General features: G+C 37.5%; 2 protein-coding genes across 3 annotated transcripts in view; one reads left to right on the top strand and one right to left on the bottom strand.

Moving 5' to 3' along the window:
* LOC103057412 (guanylate cyclase soluble subunit beta-2-like) overlaps positions 1 to 12,542 on the top strand; it is a 53,114-nt gene extending 40,572 nt beyond the window's left edge. For both annotated transcript variants that reach the window (XM_088132441.1, XM_088132440.1), the window contains 7 exons: positions 562 to 882; positions 1,659 to 1,807; positions 2,634 to 2,780; positions 5,307 to 5,461; positions 8,659 to 8,873; positions 9,193 to 9,315; positions 10,563 to 12,542. In XM_088132441.1, the coding sequence (XP_087988567.1) occupies positions 562 to 882; positions 1,659 to 1,807; positions 2,634 to 2,780; positions 5,307 to 5,461; positions 8,659 to 8,873; positions 9,193 to 9,315; positions 10,563 to 10,714 (1,262 nt within the window). In that variant the 3' untranslated portion in view covers positions 10,715 to 12,542. The remainder of the gene's footprint in view (positions 1 to 561; positions 883 to 1,658; positions 1,808 to 2,633; positions 2,781 to 5,306; positions 5,462 to 8,658; positions 8,874 to 9,192; positions 9,316 to 10,562) is intronic.
* A 3,154-nt stretch (positions 12,543 to 15,696) lies between these two features.
* Positions 15,697 to 21,743, bottom strand: CCDC195 (coiled-coil domain containing 195). The gene is made up of 3 exons (XM_025165003.2): positions 21,347 to 21,743; positions 18,585 to 18,819; positions 15,697 to 15,817 (listed from the first exon to the last, which is right to left on the bottom strand). The coding sequence occupies exons 1-3, from the start codon at positions 21,741 to 21,743 to the stop codon at positions 15,697 to 15,699; spliced, it is 753 nt and encodes a 250-aa protein (XP_025020771.2).
* Positions 21,744 to 22,739: the final 996 nt, after the last annotated feature.

Genomic DNA, 22,739 nt, shown 5'->3' with positions numbered 1-22,739 from the left:
AGTTTTTCCATAGGCAGAGCCTGAGCTGGCCTTTCAGATAAGAATATAGATCAAAGGTAGACATTATGTCTGTGCAGGGCCACCGCAAGCAGGTGTGCAAGTTGTGCACTGCACAAAGCACGATGACCAGAGGCACCAAACAGTGGGAATGGTGGTAGCCCAGTGCTGCATTGCAGGGTGCCAGGTGGGGGGAAGAAGCCCATCCAGTGACTACTCCATGCATCTGTGCATGCGCTGTAGAAGAAAAGGGAGAATGAAGCGCCAGGAAGCCACAGCTGCCATGTGACTTGAGGTTCTGGTGGCAAAAAACTTTTTGCACAAAGGCGCCTTACAGGTCAGTCGCAATCCTGTGTCCATGCCCACATTTTGGGGGCTGACATTGGAAACAGAATTATGGCCATTATATGGCAATGGTGCCCTTGGCCTTTGACTGCCTTCCCAGTAAGTGGGGTTATGATTTTGTCTGTTTTGGATGGATCAGAAAGGAATCAGATTGGGAAGACTGATAACATATTTCAATATTTTAGTGCCTGACCATCATTATTCATTTGTTTGAACCAGGGCAGATGATCTGGATGGAGTCTGTTCAGTGCATGCTGTACCTTTGCTCCCCTCTGCTGCGTACATTGCATGAGTTGGAGGAAAGGCACATGCACATTTCTGACATAGCTCCCCATGACGTCACCAGAGATTTGATCCTGCTCAACCAACAGCGGCTGGCAGAGATGGAGCTCTCCAATCAACTGGAGAGGAAGAAAGAGGAGCTGCGGGTCCTGTCTAAACATCTGGAGGAAGAAAAAAAGAAAACAGAAGCCCTCCTGTATGCCATGCTGCCTAAACATGTTGCCAACCAGCTCAAAGAGGGGAAACGAGTTGAGGCAGGTGAATGCATGAGATACAGACAAGTTTAGACATGTTCAGGGCTGTGATCAGTAATTGCTATGATATCCAATGTTTGGAATCAGTGGTAGACATTTAGGGATGATGTACTTACAAGCAAGTGCAGACATGTCTTTATCTTGAAAATGTAAGCTTGAATAAAGCTGGGCTAGGTCATTTTCTCCCCTGATATACTGCTATCAATGAAATTTGGTATATTCACTCCCTTTAAGTATTGATTTATTTTTCCTTCCAGTGAAATTTAAATACTTTTAAACCCCATTGCTTTTGGTCTAAGAATGTTACCGTCTATTGCTCAGAAGAAGTGAACTTCAGAAGGTGGGAATTAAAAGCAAAGGAGGGCTGCCTTGTTTTGTACATTTCCAAAAAACAACAGTTGATATAATATATCCAGGTTTTTCTTATGAGATTGTATGCCAGTTTTTGTAAAGCTCGTATTTTTTATGTTGTATCCACTGGAACATTAGCTAGAATAGGTCTTTATATAACACACGGCTTTGATATTTTTTTGTGCAGCTTTATGGACTTTATCACTTGCCTATTTTCTTGGCTGATTCTATTTGCAGTGTAACAAATCCAAAGCTGGATTAATATATTTTGAAAAAATATTTTACAATTGATATTTTATAAATAGATGTTAAAATACTGAGTATATTAATGAATTTGTGCAGAATTGGTATGTTTCATGATCAGCTTAATTATTAAACTAGAAGACATTTCTAAAACTCTCCTCTCCTCTTTCTCCTCTTTAACTGCAGGAGAATTCAAAGAATGTACTATATTATTCAGTGATGTTGTGACTTTTACCAACATTTGTGCCCAATGTGAGCCTATTCAGATAGTCCTCATGTTAAATGCAATGTATCTACGATTTGACAGGCTAACCACAGTACATGACGTCTACAAGGTATTTGCAATAGATACCATGAAAGTTGATATCATGAAAGTGATGTTATGGGGTGAAAGGAATAGAGATGTCAAGAATAACTCCTTCGTAACCCTGCTCTGATTTGGCAGAGAATCATCAGAGACTATCTAGATTGTTTTGTTTACTTCCAGGTTACCAACAGTCTCTAGGAAATAAAGCATAAATTAAAACATAAAGTGTCTACACCATTGAACAGACTGGACAGACTCCTGTCCAGAATCTTGGAATAAGAATACATCCAGATGCTGATGCTTCTTTTGCCTTGTTCTGCCTTTGCTCTCTCTTTATGCTAACTTGTTGCCCAGTTTCCTGCTTGTTTGCTACAAACATTTGTTAATGTGTTTACATAATTTTTCTAATAAAACACTAATGCACACTGATATATTTAATATCTAAAATGTGAAAATTTCATGCTGATAAAAATCTGTTAAAAAAAATGTAAGAGAACAAATCTTACAAATGTAAGAGAACAAAAATCTATGTTTAAAAAAATATAAGAGAACAAATCAAATATATGTCGCCTTTTGCAATGGCAGGAAGCTTCATCCTGAACCTCACTTTGATCTCTCACTCAGATTGTGAGAGATCCTCTTCTACAGCAATCTTTTTGCTATCCATTTGTAGGAAGATGCCTGAGCTCTTTTATCTTCAATTCAGGTCTAAATAATATATTAAATAATATATTATATATAATTAAATATATATTAAATTATATATTTAATATATAATATATTTAATTAAACTCAGCATGGTCTGTTGAAATGAAAGGATTTATCTGTTTATTTCTTTTCTTTTCTTTTTTAAGGTGGAAACCATAGGGGACGCCTACATGGTTGTAGGGGGTGTCCCTGTGCCTGTATCAACCCATGCTGAACGGATTGCCAACTTTGCCCTGGGAATGATCATAGCAGCCAAAGACATAAAAAACCCAGTTTCTGGAAATCCAATTCAAGTGAGTAGAAAACAGACAGAAAACAGAAATACAGAAACACATAACTTTTGTCTATTCTTTGTGAAGGAAGATGTTTTGGCACAAGTGGGAAAAGTGTATATGACTATTAGCCTTGGACTTTGTGATTTATTGGCAGTCAATTGGCTTCTTGGTCAATGTTTTAAAAAGCTAACATCTAAGAGACTTATTAGTTTGCTTGGTAACTCTAATGAAATAGCTGAAGATTGATCAAAGTCTAGAGCCATAAATTCTTGAGCTTCAATTTATGCTTAAAACTCCAGTGCCTCAAGGATGCTTCATTCAGTTCAGGAGAAAAGAAGGCATTATAAATACAAATGAATATATGGATGAAACTGATTCTTCCACTGAAATAAAAGGGAATCTTGATCATACAGGAGTATCAAAGTACTTTATGAAAAGATATTTGGACCTAGGATAGAGTTATATAGCCCACATATGTCCCTTGAAACTAATGGTTGTGACCCCCAGAGACTCTCCAAAAGATCACTGCTAATATGGGGCAGGGGGAATACTGTATTAATTAAATGTTTGATTAAATTTAAATTAGGTAATTTGATTTTGTCCTGCCCTTTCCTATTTTTTTGGAACATGGCCCTGGACATGTCACTCAAAAGCAGCTTTCAGCCCAGGGGGAAAAAAAAATCACACTGGATTTCAGGAATGTATGACTGAGCAACCTGTTTTAATATTTGAGTTGTCCTACTAGAAGCAGTAGAAAAAAAATGGCAGTATAAAATGTTTCTGCTAGCTGAGTTCTCAAAATCTTCAATATATGAATGCATTGTACCTGAGAATGGAATTTATGGGATTTTATCAAAGCTTCCTGTTGATCAGTGCTCATTAGATTGCTCTAAGGCTTCTCATTCAACTAAGTGTTTGACGCTGAAAAGAAGCCACCATTTTTCAGATAAATGGAAATTGTCTGAAAAAGGTGTCATTCTATATGCACCTACACATTTTGCTGCTATTGGAGAAAGTTAACTTGTCCCCTCGTCTGAAAAAATGTTTTGCTCAGTCCATAGTGAACCATGATCTCTATTTCAAACTGTTCAGCTATATAAAATTGTAAATGTTTGTTACTGGCTTATGATGATAATCATAAATACTGTAATTTGTATTATTTATTCAAGTTTATTATACAGGTAGTCGTTGGTTAACAATGGTAATTGGGACTGGAATTTCCATCGCTAAGCAATGTGGTCTTAAAGCATGATGTCATGTGACAGCAGTGCTTAGCGACAGCAGTTCCAGCATTTCCAGTTGTTGTCATTAAGCAAGTCCCATGCCGTTGTTAAGCATGATATCACATCACCATTTGTGACCTCCTGCCAGGTTCCCTGTTGACTTTGCTTGTTGGAAGCCAGAAGTGAAGGTCACAAATGGCAATCATGTGACTGTGGGATGCTGCGATGTCATAACTGCAAGCTGGTCACCCAGCTCCAGGCCATGGTCATGTGACCACAGGGATGCTGCAACAGCAAGAACTCTGTGAATGGTACATACCACTTGTTCAGTGTCACCGTAACTTTGAATGGTCACTCAACAAGTGATTGTTAAGCAAGGACCACCTCTAAAGTAGTTCATTATAATTGCTAACTACCACTGTTTCTTTAACAACCTGGAAAAGGGAGAAAAGTCAGCTATATTATTTTATTTTATTTTATTTTATTTTATTTTATTTTATTTTATTTTATTTTATTTTATTTTATTTTATTTTATTTTATTTTATTTCTATAGTACTCAGGACTTTCCTTCCCAAATTCTAGGTCCTAAACTGTTTAAAAATAAAAGCAGATTAAAAATCAGAATAAAAGACAGGATTAAAAACCAGGAAAAGGGCTGGAATAAAATCCAGAATAAAAATAAACCTTCCGGGCTATGCAAATGCTTTGAAAGAGGTAGAATGCCCAGGAGGATGTACAAAATACCAAGCACCTCTTTTTTGCATCATTAAAGCAGCTGTATCCTTTTCCAGACCCATGTGGCTGTTTTGGAAGCTGCTCCTGGCTGTTTCTGCATGCATGTTACACCTCTGTATGTTTCAAAGCACTTATCTGAAGGATTTGCATAGCCCTATGATCAATTAAAAAACAATATTAAGACTTAGTGGCTGATGAAGGCCAAAATAGAAAGGTGGATTTTTTAAAAAAACTCAGACTGAAAAGGTACTACTGGATTCCTCTTGATTTTTGACTACCATAGATTAACATGGCTGTCCTCCCACAACATCTTTATCCTAAAGTGATCCACAAATCCTTTGGAAGTGAGAGAAAGTTCTCTTTCCATATATATGATTGCTGATTATGTTAGGCAACATCTGCAACTGTATAGGCTCAGCTTGCTGACCAGACTAAGAACAGTACTGTGGTATTTTTTTAATGGACTTCACCTCCAGGAGCTCTAGATTATAATTTATCACTATTTGATAAGTATATGTTAAAAAAAAAGAGCAATTGGATTCAGCGTAAAGTTATTTATTTTTTATTATTTTGAACCCTTGTTCAGATTAGGGTTGGGATCCACACAGGGTCTGTCCTTGCAGGGGTTGTTGGTGAAAAAATGCCACGTTACTGCTTGTTTGGAGATACAGTGAATATAGCATCCCGGATGGAGAGCCATGGAGTACCAAACAAAATTCACCTCAGTGGCAGTGTTTATCAGTAAGTAATATTATTGTTCTTAAACCATTGCTTTATTATTGGCTAGCCTGGTTTGAAGCTTGAGAAAGAAATTTAAGAAAACTAGACGGCATCAGGTTGGGATGGACTAGGGAAAATTGCTTTAGAGTCACATAGTTTGTGCTATGGATAATATATTTTCTTATTTTCTGGAATGTTTTATAAATGAAACATTTATAAAAATTATAAATGAATTTGTCTCCAAAGAAATGAAGGACAATTCATTATAAAATAATAAGATGTATTCATATTTTAACTGTCTAGGTTTAATTCCATGACAGAAGGACAGAATGATTCCTCCCATATATCAGTAAGATAAAATTATAAATAACACGCAGATTATAAATAACACAAAGAAAAAATATCTCATCTATCTTGTCTATCTCTCTGTCATCTACTCTATCTATCTATCTATCTATCTATCTATCTATCTATCTATCTATCAAAGGCGTCTTCAAGATTCTTTGCAACTGTTTTATTTTTTCACCACTTTTACTGTTTTCCTCACTTTTAAGCAGCATTAATCTAAAGTAAAATGCAGTTTAGTTGGTATAGTAACTCTCGCAACTAGTACTAAAATTATGTTCTGCTGGATTTATTGTGACATGAAACACATAAGACAGAGGGTGATATGATATGTATAAAGTTGCCACTAACAAGAATGAGTGTGCATATCAGTGCAACCTTATACAAATCTGTTCAGAGTCATCCTATTCAGTTCAGTGGGCTTATTCCCCAAGTGGAGCAACTTCAGATGGGATGCATTAGGACTCCCAGAATTCACAACCAGGATAGCCCATTGCTGTACTGTGTGGGAAAGGAAGAGGCCAGGTAGGAAAGGATTAAATCTCCTCTCCTTGCTTGTTGGATTGATAGCCATTTTGGCAACAGGTCTTTGATGGTGCTCCCCATTTATGGAATACACATCAATGGAAATCTTTGTGGTAACCTTTATTGTAGCTTAAATTAAAACAAGCAACCTGCATTATATTATGTCATTAATATAATAATGCAATCTGTAAGAGTCTGATCTACATGCTAGATCTATTTTATCATAACAAGCTATTTGCTTTAAAGCCATTCCTTTGGCTCCTTATCCAATCCTGCCTTAAAATCCCTTCTTCATGAAGTTTTGCTGCCTTATTTCTCTTTTAAATAATTTTTATTATAAGAAGATTTTACAAAGATTTAAAAAACTACAAAAACATAGAAGAAGAAATAGAAAAAAGAAAAAAATTATAAAAAGGTAAAAGAAAAAGTGAGGAATAAGAAAAAGGAAAGAAAAAGAAAGATATCTAAAGAGGCGACTTCTGATCTTCTTTGCCACATTTACAAACATAGTAATTACCATTTCCATTCTCCCACATTGCATATCATAATTCCCTTCTTTCCATAAACAAATCAGCAGTTCATTTTTATCCATTTTCAGCAAAAATCTATGAAGGGTTTCCAGTCTTTTATAAAAAGTAATTGTAGTTCCCTCCTTGACCAAACAGGTCAATCTAGCCATTTCTGCAAACTCAGCCATCTTCACAATCCATTCCTCTATTACTGGTGTTTCTATAGTCTTCCATCTTTGTGCATATAATAGCTCTGCTGCAGTTACCATCTATAAAACCAATAATCCATGAGCCTTTTCTAGTTGAGTTTCCATAGGTCCTAATAAGAAAAGTTCCAGTTTCATCTGAATGTTAATTTTTAAAACTCAATGCGTCGCCATATGTATTTGTTTGCATTATTTTTTTGCTTTTTCACAAGTTCACCATGCATGATAAAATGTCCCTTCATGTTTTTCACTTTTCCAACAGTGATTAGAAGTGTCTTTATACATCTTAGACACATACCATATACCATTGGTTTTTTAAAAGTTTTGTTTTAAATTGTAAAACAATGTGAATTTCAGAACTTTTAACCACATTTTCTCACATTGATCCATTTGAATATAATAACCAAAATCCTTGGCCCATTTTACCATAAATTCTTTAACTTGCTCTTCCTCCATTTCAAATCTCAGCAAAAGTTTATACATTTTAGCAATCACATGTTCATCATTTGTACATAATTTGTTTTCGAATTCCATTTTATCACATTCAATTCCTGGTACTTTTTTATCTATATTAAATCTTTCCCTTAATTGTGCATATGAGAACCATTGAAAACTAAATCCCTCTGCAATTAATTGTTCTCTTGATTTCATCTTAAGCTCTTAAGCTTAAATACTTGTGCCAGCAAGTATTTAATATGTGAACCATTTGTTTTTGCCCACTGTTTCTTTTCTATAAAATGCTTCTTGGGCTGAGGCCAACAAGGATATATTGGGGCATAACCTCCATATTTGTAGTATGGCATTCCTAATATAATGATTTTTAAAATCTACATTTACTTTGACTTTATCATACCATAAGTAACCATGCCACCCAAATCTCAGCTCATGATCTTCTAAATCTAAAAGTCTCTCATTTCTTAACAACAGCCACTCCTTCATCCGAAACCAAATAGCAGGCAGCAAAATACAATTTAAAATCAGGTACTCCCAGTCCTCCTCTTCCCTTTGCATCTTGGAAGATCTTATATTTAAATCTTGGTTTTCCCCCCACCATATAAATCTGGATATGTCTTGCCACTGTTAAGTTTTGCTGCCTTATTTCTCAATCACCTCTTTTCCCATTACTTTTTCTGGCAGCCATATTTCAACTTCTCTGTGTGGAAAATGAGCCTTTGGTATATCACCTTCTCTTTTACCATTTAAAACAATGTTTACAGTGATCCGTAATAGTATAGGTTTCTAATACTGAAATAGAGATATTGATTGAATGTGCATGGACTTGGCAGGATTGGCAGGAAAGCTCTAGCTGAAAAGGCTTCTCTCTGTCTTTCTGAGCCATGATGCATTTCTTGCACCTGGAATTACAGTAGGTTTTACTGTATCAGTTTATGCCGGTAAAGTCATCCAGTCAAATGGCCAGTAAAGCCAGTAAAGTGAGGTGATGGTGAGTGTCAGTATTGCTGCTGCTTTAGTAAAGACAAACCTTAAAATCTGAAACCTCTGGAGCAATAGGATGGGGGAGAAAGTTTTTTCTATAGCAATGAACTATTTGTTAAAAAATGTTGATTAACTGATTTATTTTAATACAAAAACAGTTACATTGTCCATTGCTGCTGTTCCTTTTATGTTTCAGGTGCCTCAAAGAGAAGAATTTTGACATTATGGAAAGAGGAGAAATTGATGTGAAGGGCAAAGGGAAGATGCACACATATTTTCTGGTCCAAAATACAATTGCATCTGAGAATGAGATCATGGGAAGGCCAACTAAAGATGCTGGCCTCAGCCACGAATCTTCCCAGTTGTCTCAAGATTGCAAGGTTGATGGATTGCAACACTCATTCTCACAAGGTACAGGAAAGGAAAAGCAATATATATTAATTATTATTTTTTTCTCTTTTTGTTGCCCAGTTTCTGATGCCGTGGTTTATCTATCCATGACTGTGCCACCCACACATAAAAGGAAAGCATTACCCAGCTTAAAAGGAAATCTCAGGAGTTGTAGAAATGATAGAAGGCATTTGAGTATTATGCAAGTTCATTGGCCTTAGAATACTGACAGGATGTTGGGGAGTGGAATGGCATCCTTGTAGAGAACATGACTAGTTGAGTAAAATGGAGAATTTCAAACTGCAACTTTTCTAGCATTTTTTTCCTCTTTCCTTTAAAGATGTCCCACTAAATTCAGACAAGGAATTGCCTCCTATCGTAGCAATGAAATATGCAGACAGTCCTCTAGAAACCCACACCAATGTTAAAGGAAGACATGAATCAAGAACAAAGGATTTAACAGGTAATAAGAAGAAAAGTACTCTAATGAGATTAGGACCATAATGTCATTAATTTCCCTCTCCCCTTCAAAGAGAGACGTTGTGTCCATTCCTGCCATATGCTGTGGCCTGAACTAACAGAGGTATCAACAAGTAAATCCATCACCCAATGACAGCACAATGCTTACATTTCTGCAACAGGCTTTCAGATCACTCATATTCAAGATAGGGAATGAGGACAAGAAACTGAATTGAAGTAATAGTGAGCTGTGAATAAGGGGGAAAGGTTGGTTAGTCTGACTTTTAGTTTTGCAATCCTGTTCATTCTCAGGTCTCCTTCATGGGTTACTTTTGAGATTCTGTATTAGGAATACAAGTGTTTTGTATCAACTGAATTATGATTTAAATATTTATTGGATTTTGCTTATTCATTTCACTGTGTGTCTGTGGAGAACCTATTGGAAGGAAAGGCACTTGTTCAGTTGCTATATAAATATTCTACCCAACAAGCTATATCTCTATTCATGTGTTACTTACATAAGTAGGATATGCATGGCAAAGGAAGCAATGGGGTAACAGGGTTAGCCTTATCTTCCACCCCAAACCCCAAAGCTTTTTCAGCCCACCATCCATAATAGCTGCCACATTCAGCTATATTTCTGCAGTTTTGTGGTTCCACAAGCCTCATTACTGAGACAGTTAGAGCTTAACTATCAGGGTAACAGAAATCCTCAGGGACTGGAGGAATATGTATATTAACATATATATTATATTAACACAAGGAAAAGCCTTATATTAGGATGCATACCTTTTTTTGTAATCAGGCATGGAAGGCTATACTCTAGAAAATAAGGATAAAAACAAATTTTGATTTAATTTAACTGTAAGCCTATGTAAAATAATTGAATACAGTTCAATAATCACTCCTCATACGTTTAATACTTTTTCCGTTGTGTCACATAAAAACATTGTATTTGTCAGCATCTTTAAGGTTCTGGGAACCCTTCCTAGGTCTTTATAGGAGAGCACATGAGGCCATCAGTTGTGTATGATTGTCTATGATTGTTTAAGAAAGAGAGATTAGGAGAGACATCCTGTCATGTAGCATGTCTCTCTGGAAACAGAGCTGTGCTGCTCAGCAGTTGCTTATCATACAACAGTTTTAAACTCAACCCAGGTTCTAAGCATAAGCTGGCTCATGATGTAACTATTGCCACCAGATCCATGATCTTAATGGCCTATCACCAAAGGAACATACATGTCTTTACAGGCAAATCGCATGATGCAGAGACCTATGCAAGTCTCCATGGTGACCCGCAGCCAAACCAAAATCCATATAATTTCATACAAGGAAGACACAGGCCAGCTGCAGAGACACCACGGATCCGGAATGTCAGATCTAATTTCTGTAATTTGCTTTAATGTTAAAGTTGGAGTGTTTCTGTGTCCTATGTTATTATATTTCATTGTTGCCCTCTTGGAATCTTTACTCAGTATACTGTGGTCCAGTATGTGTTCTAAGATTGACATTTCTTTGTATCACTGGTAGCAGTAACAAAACAAATGTCAATATGCTGTGGTCATAGTATTGACTTGTCTTATGTGTATGAATATGATATTGCCTCACCTATGACATCGGAGGGTCATTCAGCATATTTTGTAGTGCTTTTTTCTCTTATATGTTTATACAGTGGTACCTCTAGTTACGAATGCCCCTACTTACGAATTTTTCGAGATACGACCAGCTCCGCCCCCAAAAAATTACCTCGACTTGCGAACTTGCCTCGACTTACGAACCGGATCCGTGGCCATTTCCCGCCCATTCCACGTGGTCCGCGGCCATTTTCCCACCCATGCCACGTGGTCCGCGGCCATTTTCCGCCTGTTCCACGTGGTCCGCGGCCATTTTCCCGCCCATGCCACGTGGTCCGCGGCCATTTTTCTGCCTGTGCCACATGGTCCGCAGCCATTTTCCGCCCGTTCCACGTGGTCCGCAGCCATTTTTCCGCCCGTTCCATGTGGTCCGTGGCCATTTTTCCGCCCTGCCGCGTGGCCCATGGCCATTTTCCGCCCCTGACACATGGTCTGCGGCCATTTTTCCGCCCCTGACACGTGGTCCGTGGCCATTTTTCTGCCCTGCCACGTGGTCCGTGGCCGTTTTTCCGCCCCTGATGCGTGGTCCGCGGACGCCGGAACGGATTAATGGTAATTACATTGAACCTTATGGGAAAATTTGCCTCGTGTTGCGACCAATTCGAGTTGCAACCAGAGTCATGGAACGAATTAAATTCGTAACTTGAGGTTCCACTGTATTCCAAAAAAAGCATTGTTGAATACATTAAACACAACAGTTAATGTGAACAAATCCAATTGTTCCCCATTCCTGGCCTCTGATCAATATGCCTCCCATTTATTTCTGATTTTATATTCATGTAAGATTGCGGAGTCCCCCAAAATCTGCTGATATCCCTGTTTAGTGTGGATACAGCTGCTTTTTCTATGTAGGCACTGATACTCATTTTGGAATAGCAGAAGCAATGGTCCTGTCCTTCAGTCATGAGATTTCCTTTAACTATGAAAAGGGCCAATATCCATAAATATGTCTAACTGTACAATATTCTCACCTAAAGGCATCCACAGAGTGGACCTTGGAAGAGTGGACCGGAGTGGAAGTAAATAATGAAACATGCATCACAATGACCTAGTACAAAGGCCAAACCTTTTTTTATTTACGTTGTTACTTCATGATACATATTTTGTCATTTTGATGAAATCTCAGCTTACTGCAGATGCCCCTGTCCTCTCCTCCTCTCCCCTGCACATCGTCCAATGTATAAGAGTAAAGTATCTGCATTTTTAAGAGTTCAGGAGGAAAAACAGTTTGGACTGGAACTATAAGTCTTTTTCCCAGTCCTCTAATTAATCTGACACTATATTCAGCAGTGAAAAAAAACGGGATAGAAGGAAGGCATCATGGAACTACAAATAAATATTTTATGCTGAAAAGGAATAAGATGTATTTGTCTTTATCAATAGCTTTTGACATCCTCATTTAACCCTGTATCAGTAAAAAAGAAAAACAAAACACAGGTCCACAACTGTGGCTGTAGTCTATAGCTGATTAAGGGAGGAGCACATTTCCCAGCCAGATTTATTATCTACTGGTGTGGGATGTTTCTTGTATGATCATCACCATAAATGTGTTTTCATGATTCATGGTATTTTCTATTTGGGCAATAAATGTTTTATATGAGGTATTAAATTAGCCTTTTTTTATTATCATGAAAAGAAATACTTGTGATTCAGAAAGAGATACTTTTACAAGAAATTCATTTTTATCAAAGAATTGAGCTTTGTCCTATGCCTTTGACAATCATTGCCTGGAACAACATTCAGTGGTCAGTGCTGGATGCATCAATTTCCCATCATACTGCATTCTAAGAATCACAGCCCAATGTTACAAAGGAACTGAATACAGATGAGGTCAGTATAAGTAGTATCAGTCCTGATTCAACATGGCTGGACATTTTTATCTCCTTCCCTATAACTTAAGAGTTGTCATTCATTCATGGTTTGGGAAAACATAAACCATCACACACAGAGGTAATGATATAGTGAGGATAGTGTTTCCTTCCATCCCTCAAAGATCAGATTCCCTTTTGTTAACAATTATTTCTTAGAATTCCAACCTTATATAGTTCTATGCAATCCCTATAGGCCATAGACCTGGCATATACTGATAATGCCCACTACCTCTAACTGACCCCAATTCCTCCTCCTGCTATTCTTGATGACTTCCAGTGCATTAATACAATGTTGCTTTTCATAATGCATAGGATGTTTGTATAAATCATGGTAGTGGTTTATTACACACATCACTGGGCCATCTGAAGGTTTCTCATAAATTGTACTATTCTCATAAATAATAGATCATCCAATTTACACCTGATATACTGATATCCATCTTTGCCTGCTAATATGAATAGTCTACTTGTGGAGGTAGATATACAGACAATGAACTGCTGCAAGATACAGTGATGGCTAGTAGCCTGAGTGACAAAACAGAGACTAACAAAGGAAGCTAGGTCCTCCAGTGTCAATCAGCCATGTTGTTTAAATAGAAGCTAACTATGATGTAACCATTTCTATCTGTCCCTGAGAGCATCCTGGATGTTCTAACTGGAGACAGAATGGATAAGACCAAATGTAGTTCTGATGCAACAAGTCTGTTATGATCATATATTTTCAGGTTATCAGAGAACACTAGTCACTTATATTCTGAGTGCATTGAAAATGTACTTATTCATAGAAGCTGTTTTTGTTTTCTTGCTAATAACATAATGATTACACAAGCAGATGAATGCGCAAATCAGTCAACTCAGATCATGGATGATATAGCTGTTATTTTCATATATTAAGAATAGACTTTGAAAGCAGTACACATTAGTGGGCAAAGTTCAAAATGAAAAGGAGATCTGCAGCATCTTCTATATTTCTAGTCCTTGGCCAGAATGTTGCTTGACATTACAAATGCACGCAGCCATCATTATATAGACCGCTTTAGCTATAGTTGAATGCAATGCACAGAATCAGTAAGACTTAGAGCACCAATGGACAAGTCAAATTTTGTCTGTGATATGGTCACTCTCACCTCTCATATCTGCTGATACAGTTAATAATAAAATATTCAATTTACCAGAAGGTAAATCAATGAGATTGTTCCCTACCATCCCTTTTGCCTCTCAGGATGCTCTCTACCACTTCTGTGTTTTTTTCTGGATTTTAGCCGCTCACCGGGTTATTTTCTAAGAATGATTCTGTGGCTTCTGTAAAGCCTAGAGACAGTTTTGGAACTAATTATTACCCTGTTTGAACACAAGCTGCTGCTGCTGCTGCTGCTGCTGCTGCTGCTGCTTCTTCTTCTTCTTCTTCTTCTTCTTCTTCTTCTTCTTCTTCTTCTTCTTCTTCTTCTTCTTCTTCTTCTTCTTCTTCTTCTCCTCCTCCTCCTCCTCCTCCTCCTCCTCCTCCTCCTCCTCCTCCTCCTCCTCATTAAATTTTGGGGGACAGGGAAACAAGTACTAAGGAAGGTATACCGTATTTGGCAGAAGGCAGTGAGAATATTGAACCAGGACCAGTGAGACTCACTAAGTTCACATTCAGCCTGGAAGCTGCCTGGACATCTTTGTACTACTCTTTCAAAGCCAAACCTACCTTGCAAGATTGTTATTGTGGAGAGAATATTGGATGAGAGAATATTAGGTATACTGCCTTGAGGTGCTAAATGAAATGCAGGCTAGAAATCTAAATAGTAACAACTACATCAAGGGTATTAATCTACGAAAGGCTGATTTGCATTTTCACAGTTTTATTAACCACATTGTTTACAAAATAAGAAAACTATAGTTCCTATTTACAAATAGTCTATAATTGCTTAAAATTAGATGCTCAAGAGTACAGTCAGCCATGAAACAAGGAACTGGAATGCCTATTTTATAAACATAAATTAAATATTACTATTAATACCACTAATTATAATTCTAATACAGTAAAACATTGAATTAACAGACTTCAGATGCAATGGACAAAATTTCCAACTTTTCATCTCCTAAAATAGTGATCATGTCCATTGCATCCTCTGGATAAGAAACTTAAAAATAGAAAAACAATAAAAATAAAATGAAATTACCTTATTCATATATTTTATGTCATTAGCGTATCTTGAATTATATACCAATAATTTGGAAACCAATGGAGCACAAAGGAAAAGTATATGGCATATTTTTATGATTGCAGAAAAATGAATCTAACAATGCTAGAAGGACATGCATTTTTAGTTATTTTCTCTGCAAGGATTCCCATTTAGAGAGTTATTCAGAAATACACATTGCATAAACTAGTTAATTCTCCATCTTTTTTTCTTCTGATGTAAATTTTTGAACAGAATAACACAATATGAATATATACATGAATCCAATTTTTCTGAACATATAGTTTTTGTGCACTTTTCTTTCTTGTTACCTCTAATGTTAATTAAAAATATATAGCTTAATAAACAACTTATATTATTTTAAAATGTCAGTACTTATGACTTGAGCATTAGAAAGAGGAACTAAGCACTCTTTTAAAAAAGCTAGAGTGAAAATTGTTATATTGATTAAATACTGCTTAATGCAGTCCTTTAACTTACTGGATATTTTAACATGGATGCAAAAGCTGTTGTGATGGTTTCCAGATGTCTTCTCTTCTGCTAAAAGGTCAGCCAGTGATCTGAGACACTGTTTGCCTGGATGGTTCTCTGAAGGCATTTGCCAAAGTACTTTGCATGAAAGTAACCCATCCCTGGGCTACTAATTAAAGGGAGTTTATTCCCCAAATCTGCAAAGGTCTTCTAAAAAGTCACCAGTTCACACGTCCTTTTCAATAATGGTGCTTAACTGTTTTGGGTTCTGACTTTGTAAGCATTTGAAAGAACCTTGATTTCCTGAATAAGGTGACAACAAGAAACTGACAGCCTTTACTTTTCCCCTAGAAAAGAAATATACGCAAAAGATTTTGAGTAGAAAACCATGTTTTAATTTTTTGAGCAAAAACTTATCAATACAATACACTAGATTTATTTATGCAGACAGGTCCTACTTCAGAATTAGCATCTGCAGTGGAAAAATTTTGATGGTATAGTTCTTGGAAAAAGAACTATGTGGGAAATGAACTGTTCTGTCTAAAAGCATTAAGAGAAATGTGCCAACTATTTTTTACTTTGATCTGGGGTAGACTACACCTCCAGTTTCAGGTCACATAGTTGTTTCAGTAAGAAGAGTACTCAGTGTAGATCTTGCACAGAATGATAATTATATTCCATAATTAAGTCATTATATTCTGCAATTCAGTCTTATAAAGAATTCACATTTGGAAATATGTCTTCCAAATGATTAGCTGTATCTATATTATTAACTAACTTTGGCTGATCTTAAAAAGCTAAGTAGAGTCAGACCTGGTTAGTACTTGGATGGGAATCCATCAGAAAATACTAGGGTTATAGGATATATTGGGAAAGTTAAGAAAAACTTATCCACATCTTATCCTGGTGCCTGGAGGCTGTGAAGGTATGGATGGGGAACAACAGACTTCAGCTGAACCCTGGCAAGACTGAGTGGCTCTGAGTTTTGGGACCCACTGGTTCTGGGACTATGCCATCTTTGGTATTCAGTGGGGTGGCACTATCCCAGATAGGCCCAGTGTGCAAACTGGGGGTCCTCCTAGACTCATGACTCCAGCTCAAGGAGCAGGTGGCAGTTGTGGCTAGGACGACCTTTGCAGAGCTTTGTCTTGTATACTAATTTGTACCCATTCCTGGACTAACAGGCTGTGCTTACAGTCACTCATGCCCTAGTCACCTCCAGATTGACTACGGTAATGCACTTGACATGGGGCTACCCTTGAAAAGTATCCAGAAGCTTCAGCTGGTACAGAATGCAGTAGTGCGGGCAGTTATGTTAACCTCTGCTCTGTGAGCTGCATTAGTTGCCAGTTTGCTTCTGGGCCCAGTTCAAGGTGCTGCTTTTAACCTTTAAAGCCCGTTATGGCATGACACCAGGTTATCTGAGGGACCACATCTCCCTGACTATATCAGCCTGCCCCATTAGATCTAGCAGAGAAGGCATTTTGAGGATACCATGAGCTAGGGACGTGCATTTGGTGCGTCCCAGATGTCAGGCCTTCTCTGCTGTGGTGCCTGCCTTATGGAACATTCTCCTCCCCCCCACCCCATGTTAGATTAGCTCCATCCCTTTTGATCTTCCGGAAGTCCCTCAAACTTGGTTATGTCACCAGACCTGGGGCTCCCAGAGAGCTGCAGACATGCTCAGATGATTCCACAGTTAACTTACCTATCCTTATTCTCGCCTAGGGTTTGTATATTTGTTTTTTTTATCATATTTATCCTTTAATATTGATTTTTATATTTTTATATTGATTGTTTATGTACATGCTGTTTTTACTGGATTGTTGTAAGCTGACCAGAGTCGCTTTTCTGTGAGATGGGCAGCTATACAAATTTGATTAATAAATAAATTAAAAAAAAATATAAAACAAAACCACCCTGGAAGACAACAATGGCATCAAGGGTCACATTCAGCTAAACAGTCATCAACATGTTATGTTATACTTTACGTATCAGCCTGAGAATAAGCAATAAAGACCCTGTTCACGTACAGCTTCAGGAATATGGATAACTTCCCTGGTTATGCTAGTTAGGGAATTCCTGGAGTTCTACGAAGTACGCTCAGGTTTGGAAGGGTGGTTCTATATGTTTTGGGCCAGGTTAGCAAAGCCCAAGGGAGAAATGCCTGTTGATGCCCTTGATAGCGATCTGGAAGCCAACAACACCTAAGACACCTGCAGCACTTTTGAGCATATGAACTGAGAACATTATATATAAAAATTGTTGGTTCTAGTGAAAGTTAGGATGCTACACTAGCAACAAAATCCGATTATGTTTACTTAGTTTATCCCTGCCCCACAATAGTCAATAGATCTTACAGTGCATACCATGTACTAGAGCAGAAGTTGCCAAAATATAGATGTGAATCTACTGAAAGATCTCTAGGAGATCAGCAATAGATTGGTATGCTGTTCTAGCTGTCAACTGTTTAACAGCAGCAGCAAGTAAATATCTCTCTTCTGCCTTAAACAATAGTGCTGACATTGAAGAAACCAAGGTAAGAAAAAGCAACTTTGGGAGTGAAAGGACTATAAGCATCATTCATTTTTAGTGATCAGAACAAATGTCTAGATTCAGAATCTTTTAAATTTTAAGCTTAAGACTTTTGCAGTAAGTTCTGGTTTGTGAAGGTAAGAACTATTACAATTCAGAGCAAACCAGTCTGTTTCTTACACTTGCTAACAACCAAAACATGCCAAATATCCACTTTGAGGCTTTTAAAAGCAGATTTTAAGAATGCGGCTATAAGTGGAATATTCTTAAGAGGCCATCTGCTCCCATTCCCACCTCTCATCCAACCTCCAAGCCCCCATAGACAAAAATTGAACTGTCAACAATTGGCCCATTTTGTTATGAATTTGGTAGCACATCCTCAAGGTGCTGAGAGACTATAAATAGGGTTAGGGGGAGATTCACAACACTTTGCTGATCAAAAATGATCTTTCCATTCAAATGTTTTAAAAGTAGATCTCATAAGCTGAAGTCTGCTCACCTTGATACCAGATGTTTTCAAATCATAATTAAAACATTTTTTTTAACTTATTCAACATTTTATCATGTAATCCAACCTACCTGCACTTGAAAACTTGATCTTGGAAAGATCTCTTTTGATTTGATGGGAGTTTTGCAAAACCTTTATCTTCTTTGTTGGAAAATGGTCCATCTGTGGTAAAGACCGGTGGTTTGTTTAACCCCTTAAATTCAAGAGATGCCTTGAAAGGATTCCTCTTATCAAGTTTATGGTGTTTATTGCTGAGAAGTGAAGGCACAGACGAGATGGAATAACGCCTGACAGTCATAATGTTATCTGCACAAAGAACACAGCTATGTAGTGTGGGTTTTAATTCTTCTCTTTCATTGGGTCCATCAAAGAGACACTTTGTATTACTATTAAAAGAAAAACTTACCATGAGACTTTTGGGAAGTACTTGAGAATGCAGCATATATGCTATTCCAGTTATAGAGAAGATAAATAGTTGCATATCTGTTAAATAGCCATCCATGTGTGAGCAGCAAACATTAGACAGTCCAAAATCTGATGGATATCTCACCACCATACCCAGAAATCATAGGAGTGGGACATATGGGACAAAATGGGAGACAAACCAATCCATTTGATGTGGAAAAAGCTATAGACTAGTTGTGGAGATTCTGTAGCTCTATTGCTATTGTTGATTCTTACTGCACCACAGTTCAGGATGACCAATAGTCAGGGACCATGGAAACTGTAGTCCAACAATATCTGGAATGCATCAGACTGGGGGAAGTTATCCCGCTGTGTTGTTTGAGCAGTGTTAAGAGACAAGTGAAGCATAATATAGGTACATTTATTCCAATATATCCATTTTCATTTTTAGTTTTCTCTTTCTCTAAGAAGAACTGGATAGTGTACATGGTCTTGGACCTGGACACTATGGTCACTACAGTAAGCTAAATGGTAAATAATTATTTGCACTGCCTCCCAAAACATTTGTTATCCAACTTATTAGTATAGTTCTGTGGTGGTAATTCCTTATCTAAAGAAGGAAATCAAGCAAAGTTTTTTTTTTTTTTTTATGTACAGGTAAAGGTGTTTCTATTTAGATAGACAGTTTAGCATCCATATTTCTTTAGAAGTTCTGGTTACTTCTGATCATAATTGTTCAATATACTTGGAAAGATCAACAATGAAACATTTACTGCAACTGAGAGACTTTTTAAAAATAGCCCTCTTAATTTCAGTGATACTGCCAAGAAAACACTCTTAAGGTTACTTCCTTACCACCCCAATGTCTTTAAGATATTGTGGGTTACAATTCCCATAACTTCCAAGCATAATGAACTTTGGATATGTTGGGCAGGAATTTTGGATTGTGTAGTACAACACATCTGGAGACACCCAGTTGGAGAAAACTCTATTGGAGTCTGAAGTCTTCTCCACTTATCTGGGCATGTAAACCTTACTGTGTAAATGTATTACTATCACATATCTAGGAGAAATCCCATGAAATAAGTATTATTTGTACTACTACTGTGATTTACAATGCTTTGCTCAACCTTGCAAAACCTTCAAAATTGGTACTGGACCTTTACTATTTCACAGAGCCAGGCTTATTAAACATTCATCGGATAATGCGAAGTTTCAGTTATCTGAAAATAACATAATAGATCCAAACTAACACAATGCACAGCTCTGCTACTTTCTACAGTTTTAATACTACTTTGAATCCTGTTTGTGGCCAAGCTCAGAATTCTTCATCTATATTAACATGTCTCCTCAGGTTTTATCATTTCCCCACTCCCTCAGCTTATTCATGCTCATATAACTTTTGAGGGGGATAGAAATTTTGGGTTTGATGGGTCTTTGAAACTGTACTATTTAGTTCTCTGGGAAACCTTGCTGGAGAAAATGTCAATATTATTGGTGTAGTGAGAACATTAATTTATGCCACTACTAATAGAGTGAATGACTATGACATACCTAAGCTAAGGTCCTATCCTACAAGTAGATTCATTGGTCGCAAACCCCGTTGCTTGAGTTCCCATTTTCCTATGTGAGATAGAAGACCTCACAAAGATCACCATCTGCTATCTTTTCCTTCAAGTGATATTTAAACCCAGATTTGGGTGACGATTGTGCTCCTCATTCGTGTTTTTACAGCATTAGATAAAGGAAATCTGAATTGTACAAGAATGAATGGAACAAAAGGAAACAATCACTACTTTTGGAGTTCTCAGATGAATCACAAATATTTTTAAGGTTCAAGCCAATAGAGATTTTCTTGTGGCATGCAGTCTATGCCACTTAGCGTCTAATTCTTTTACCATTTCTAAACAACCTTTGAAACCTTTATTGCTGAAAAACACTGTTCACTTCTTAGCTTCTGCAGTCTCGCACACATTAGCTCACTGTTATTCATGCAACTGGAGATTTGGATTGTGTGCTATGTTTCAAGCTTATTCAGAAAGTTTGGGTTATCACTTAAACTAGCATTTCCCAACTTCTTATGGGATTTTTTTTTTTTTTTTTAAGGATGACAATCTTCATAGTCCCCAGATTATACAACGAAGTATGGGAGGATGGCATTTCCAATTCAATAGTATTTGGAAGCTGGATTTTAAAGAGGGGTAGCTTGGTTCACACAATATTCTAAGCCATAATAATGTGTTTTGTTTGGTTTTAGCTTAGTATATTGTGTGAAACAAGCCCATCAATGTTTAGATCAGCACCGTGCACAAACCCAGTCCTTGCCTTTGTCTCTCTGTCTCAGGTCTCACACTTGAGACTCCAACAAAAGGAAAAGAGGAACCCCAGAGTTACATATTGATCATCGGCAGTTTTAGCTGCTTGGTACCTTTTTGTTCTTGTAGAGTCAAAGCAGAGCCAGCTGAAACACTCCTGCGCAGAGCCCCTAAAGAGCCAGTGGTCCCTTCACCTGAGTTTGAGAGGCTCCAGGGTTCTTCCTTTTGAGCATTCTCTCTTGCACCCTCTTCTCGCCTTGTTTCCTTCTGCCCACCAAACTGTAATTCCCCCCGAAGGGCTTGGTTTTCTTCTACTAGCTTGATGATCTCAGACTGCATTTCATGGATGACTTGCATGAGCCTTTTGTGTCCATCCATTTCTTCCTCCACATGCCAGACTCCTAGCTCCAACACAGCTTGCTTTAAAAAGAGACCATGAATCCAGGGTGAAGGGCTCATGTGGCACATAAATGGATCCCAACAAAAACACTCCCACCCTGCTGTCAGCATTGTGCCATCTTTCACCACTAGAAGAACTTGGACAGACTGTCAAGGCTTTAAGAGCCTCTCCATGATTTATTCATTCTGGGTTTCATTTTTCCAGCTGAGCTTTACTCTGGCAGCAGTCACTTTGGTGCAAAGACAGAGGCCCTTTCTGTAGCACAAAGCTGATTTGTGCACTGCAGCCACTATGAGAAATACTAATAGAAACATTCCCTCTGTATTTGCTTTGAGCCTTAGATTCACATGGGGCACGCTGAGTACTTCTACCCTAATATGAACGTGGTTTAAGGACTGCTGAGTGTTTTAGGTTCAGCATGATTCTGAGATGAATGCAAATTCATTTGGCATGCCCCTCTTCATATCCACACTGAACATTTGCTTCACTTCCCAGCTCTTTGTTTTGTTTTTAAGGTTTTGTTTCATAGGAACCACTTTTGTGATACACAGAAATATTCTTATGTCTAGGACTAGCAATTCCTGTTAAGCAATGAGTTTTTTCTAAAAAAAGTACAACCACTCATATATTATACACAAATATCTTTCTGGCCTGTTCCAGTTAGTATGATTTGTGACATTTGTTTGAAAAAAAAAATGTGTGCAGGATGTAAGTAGAGACAGATCAAGCATGAATCTTGCATTAGAATGGAAAGACAATATCATAGGCAGCTCCTGTTACTTACTGTCTCTGTGTAGGTGCAGCAAAATACCCCTGCAGAGCCCTAAGACTCATCTCTTTTTCAGGTTGGCACGACTGTCAACATTTTGCACAAAAGTTATTTCCAAAGCAATGCCCTTGGAAGTAATCTTTCATTTTTTTTTTTCCTTTAGCTTCTCAGGAAAAATATTTTTTGATTTATTATGCAAAACAGCTGACCATTATGGAAATCATGGCTTGAATCCTAAGAAACATTAATAGAACACATCACTGTGCTCACAGCAATCTATCAAAGTTTGCACAAACACTACTGGAAGATTGCACATAAATTAGTAGTAAAAGTACAT

Source organism: Python bivittatus, unplaced genomic scaffold (genome assembly GCF_059951505.1).
Source record: "Python bivittatus isolate LINGU-HERP-01145 unplaced genomic scaffold, Pbiv_v1 ctg000980_np1212, whole genome shotgun sequence".
Classification (NCBI taxonomy): domain Eukaryota; kingdom Metazoa; phylum Chordata; class Lepidosauria; order Squamata; family Pythonidae; genus Python; species Python bivittatus.
The sequence above is the reverse complement of the archived record's forward strand: the minus strand, read 5'-3'. Positions and strand labels throughout refer to the sequence as shown.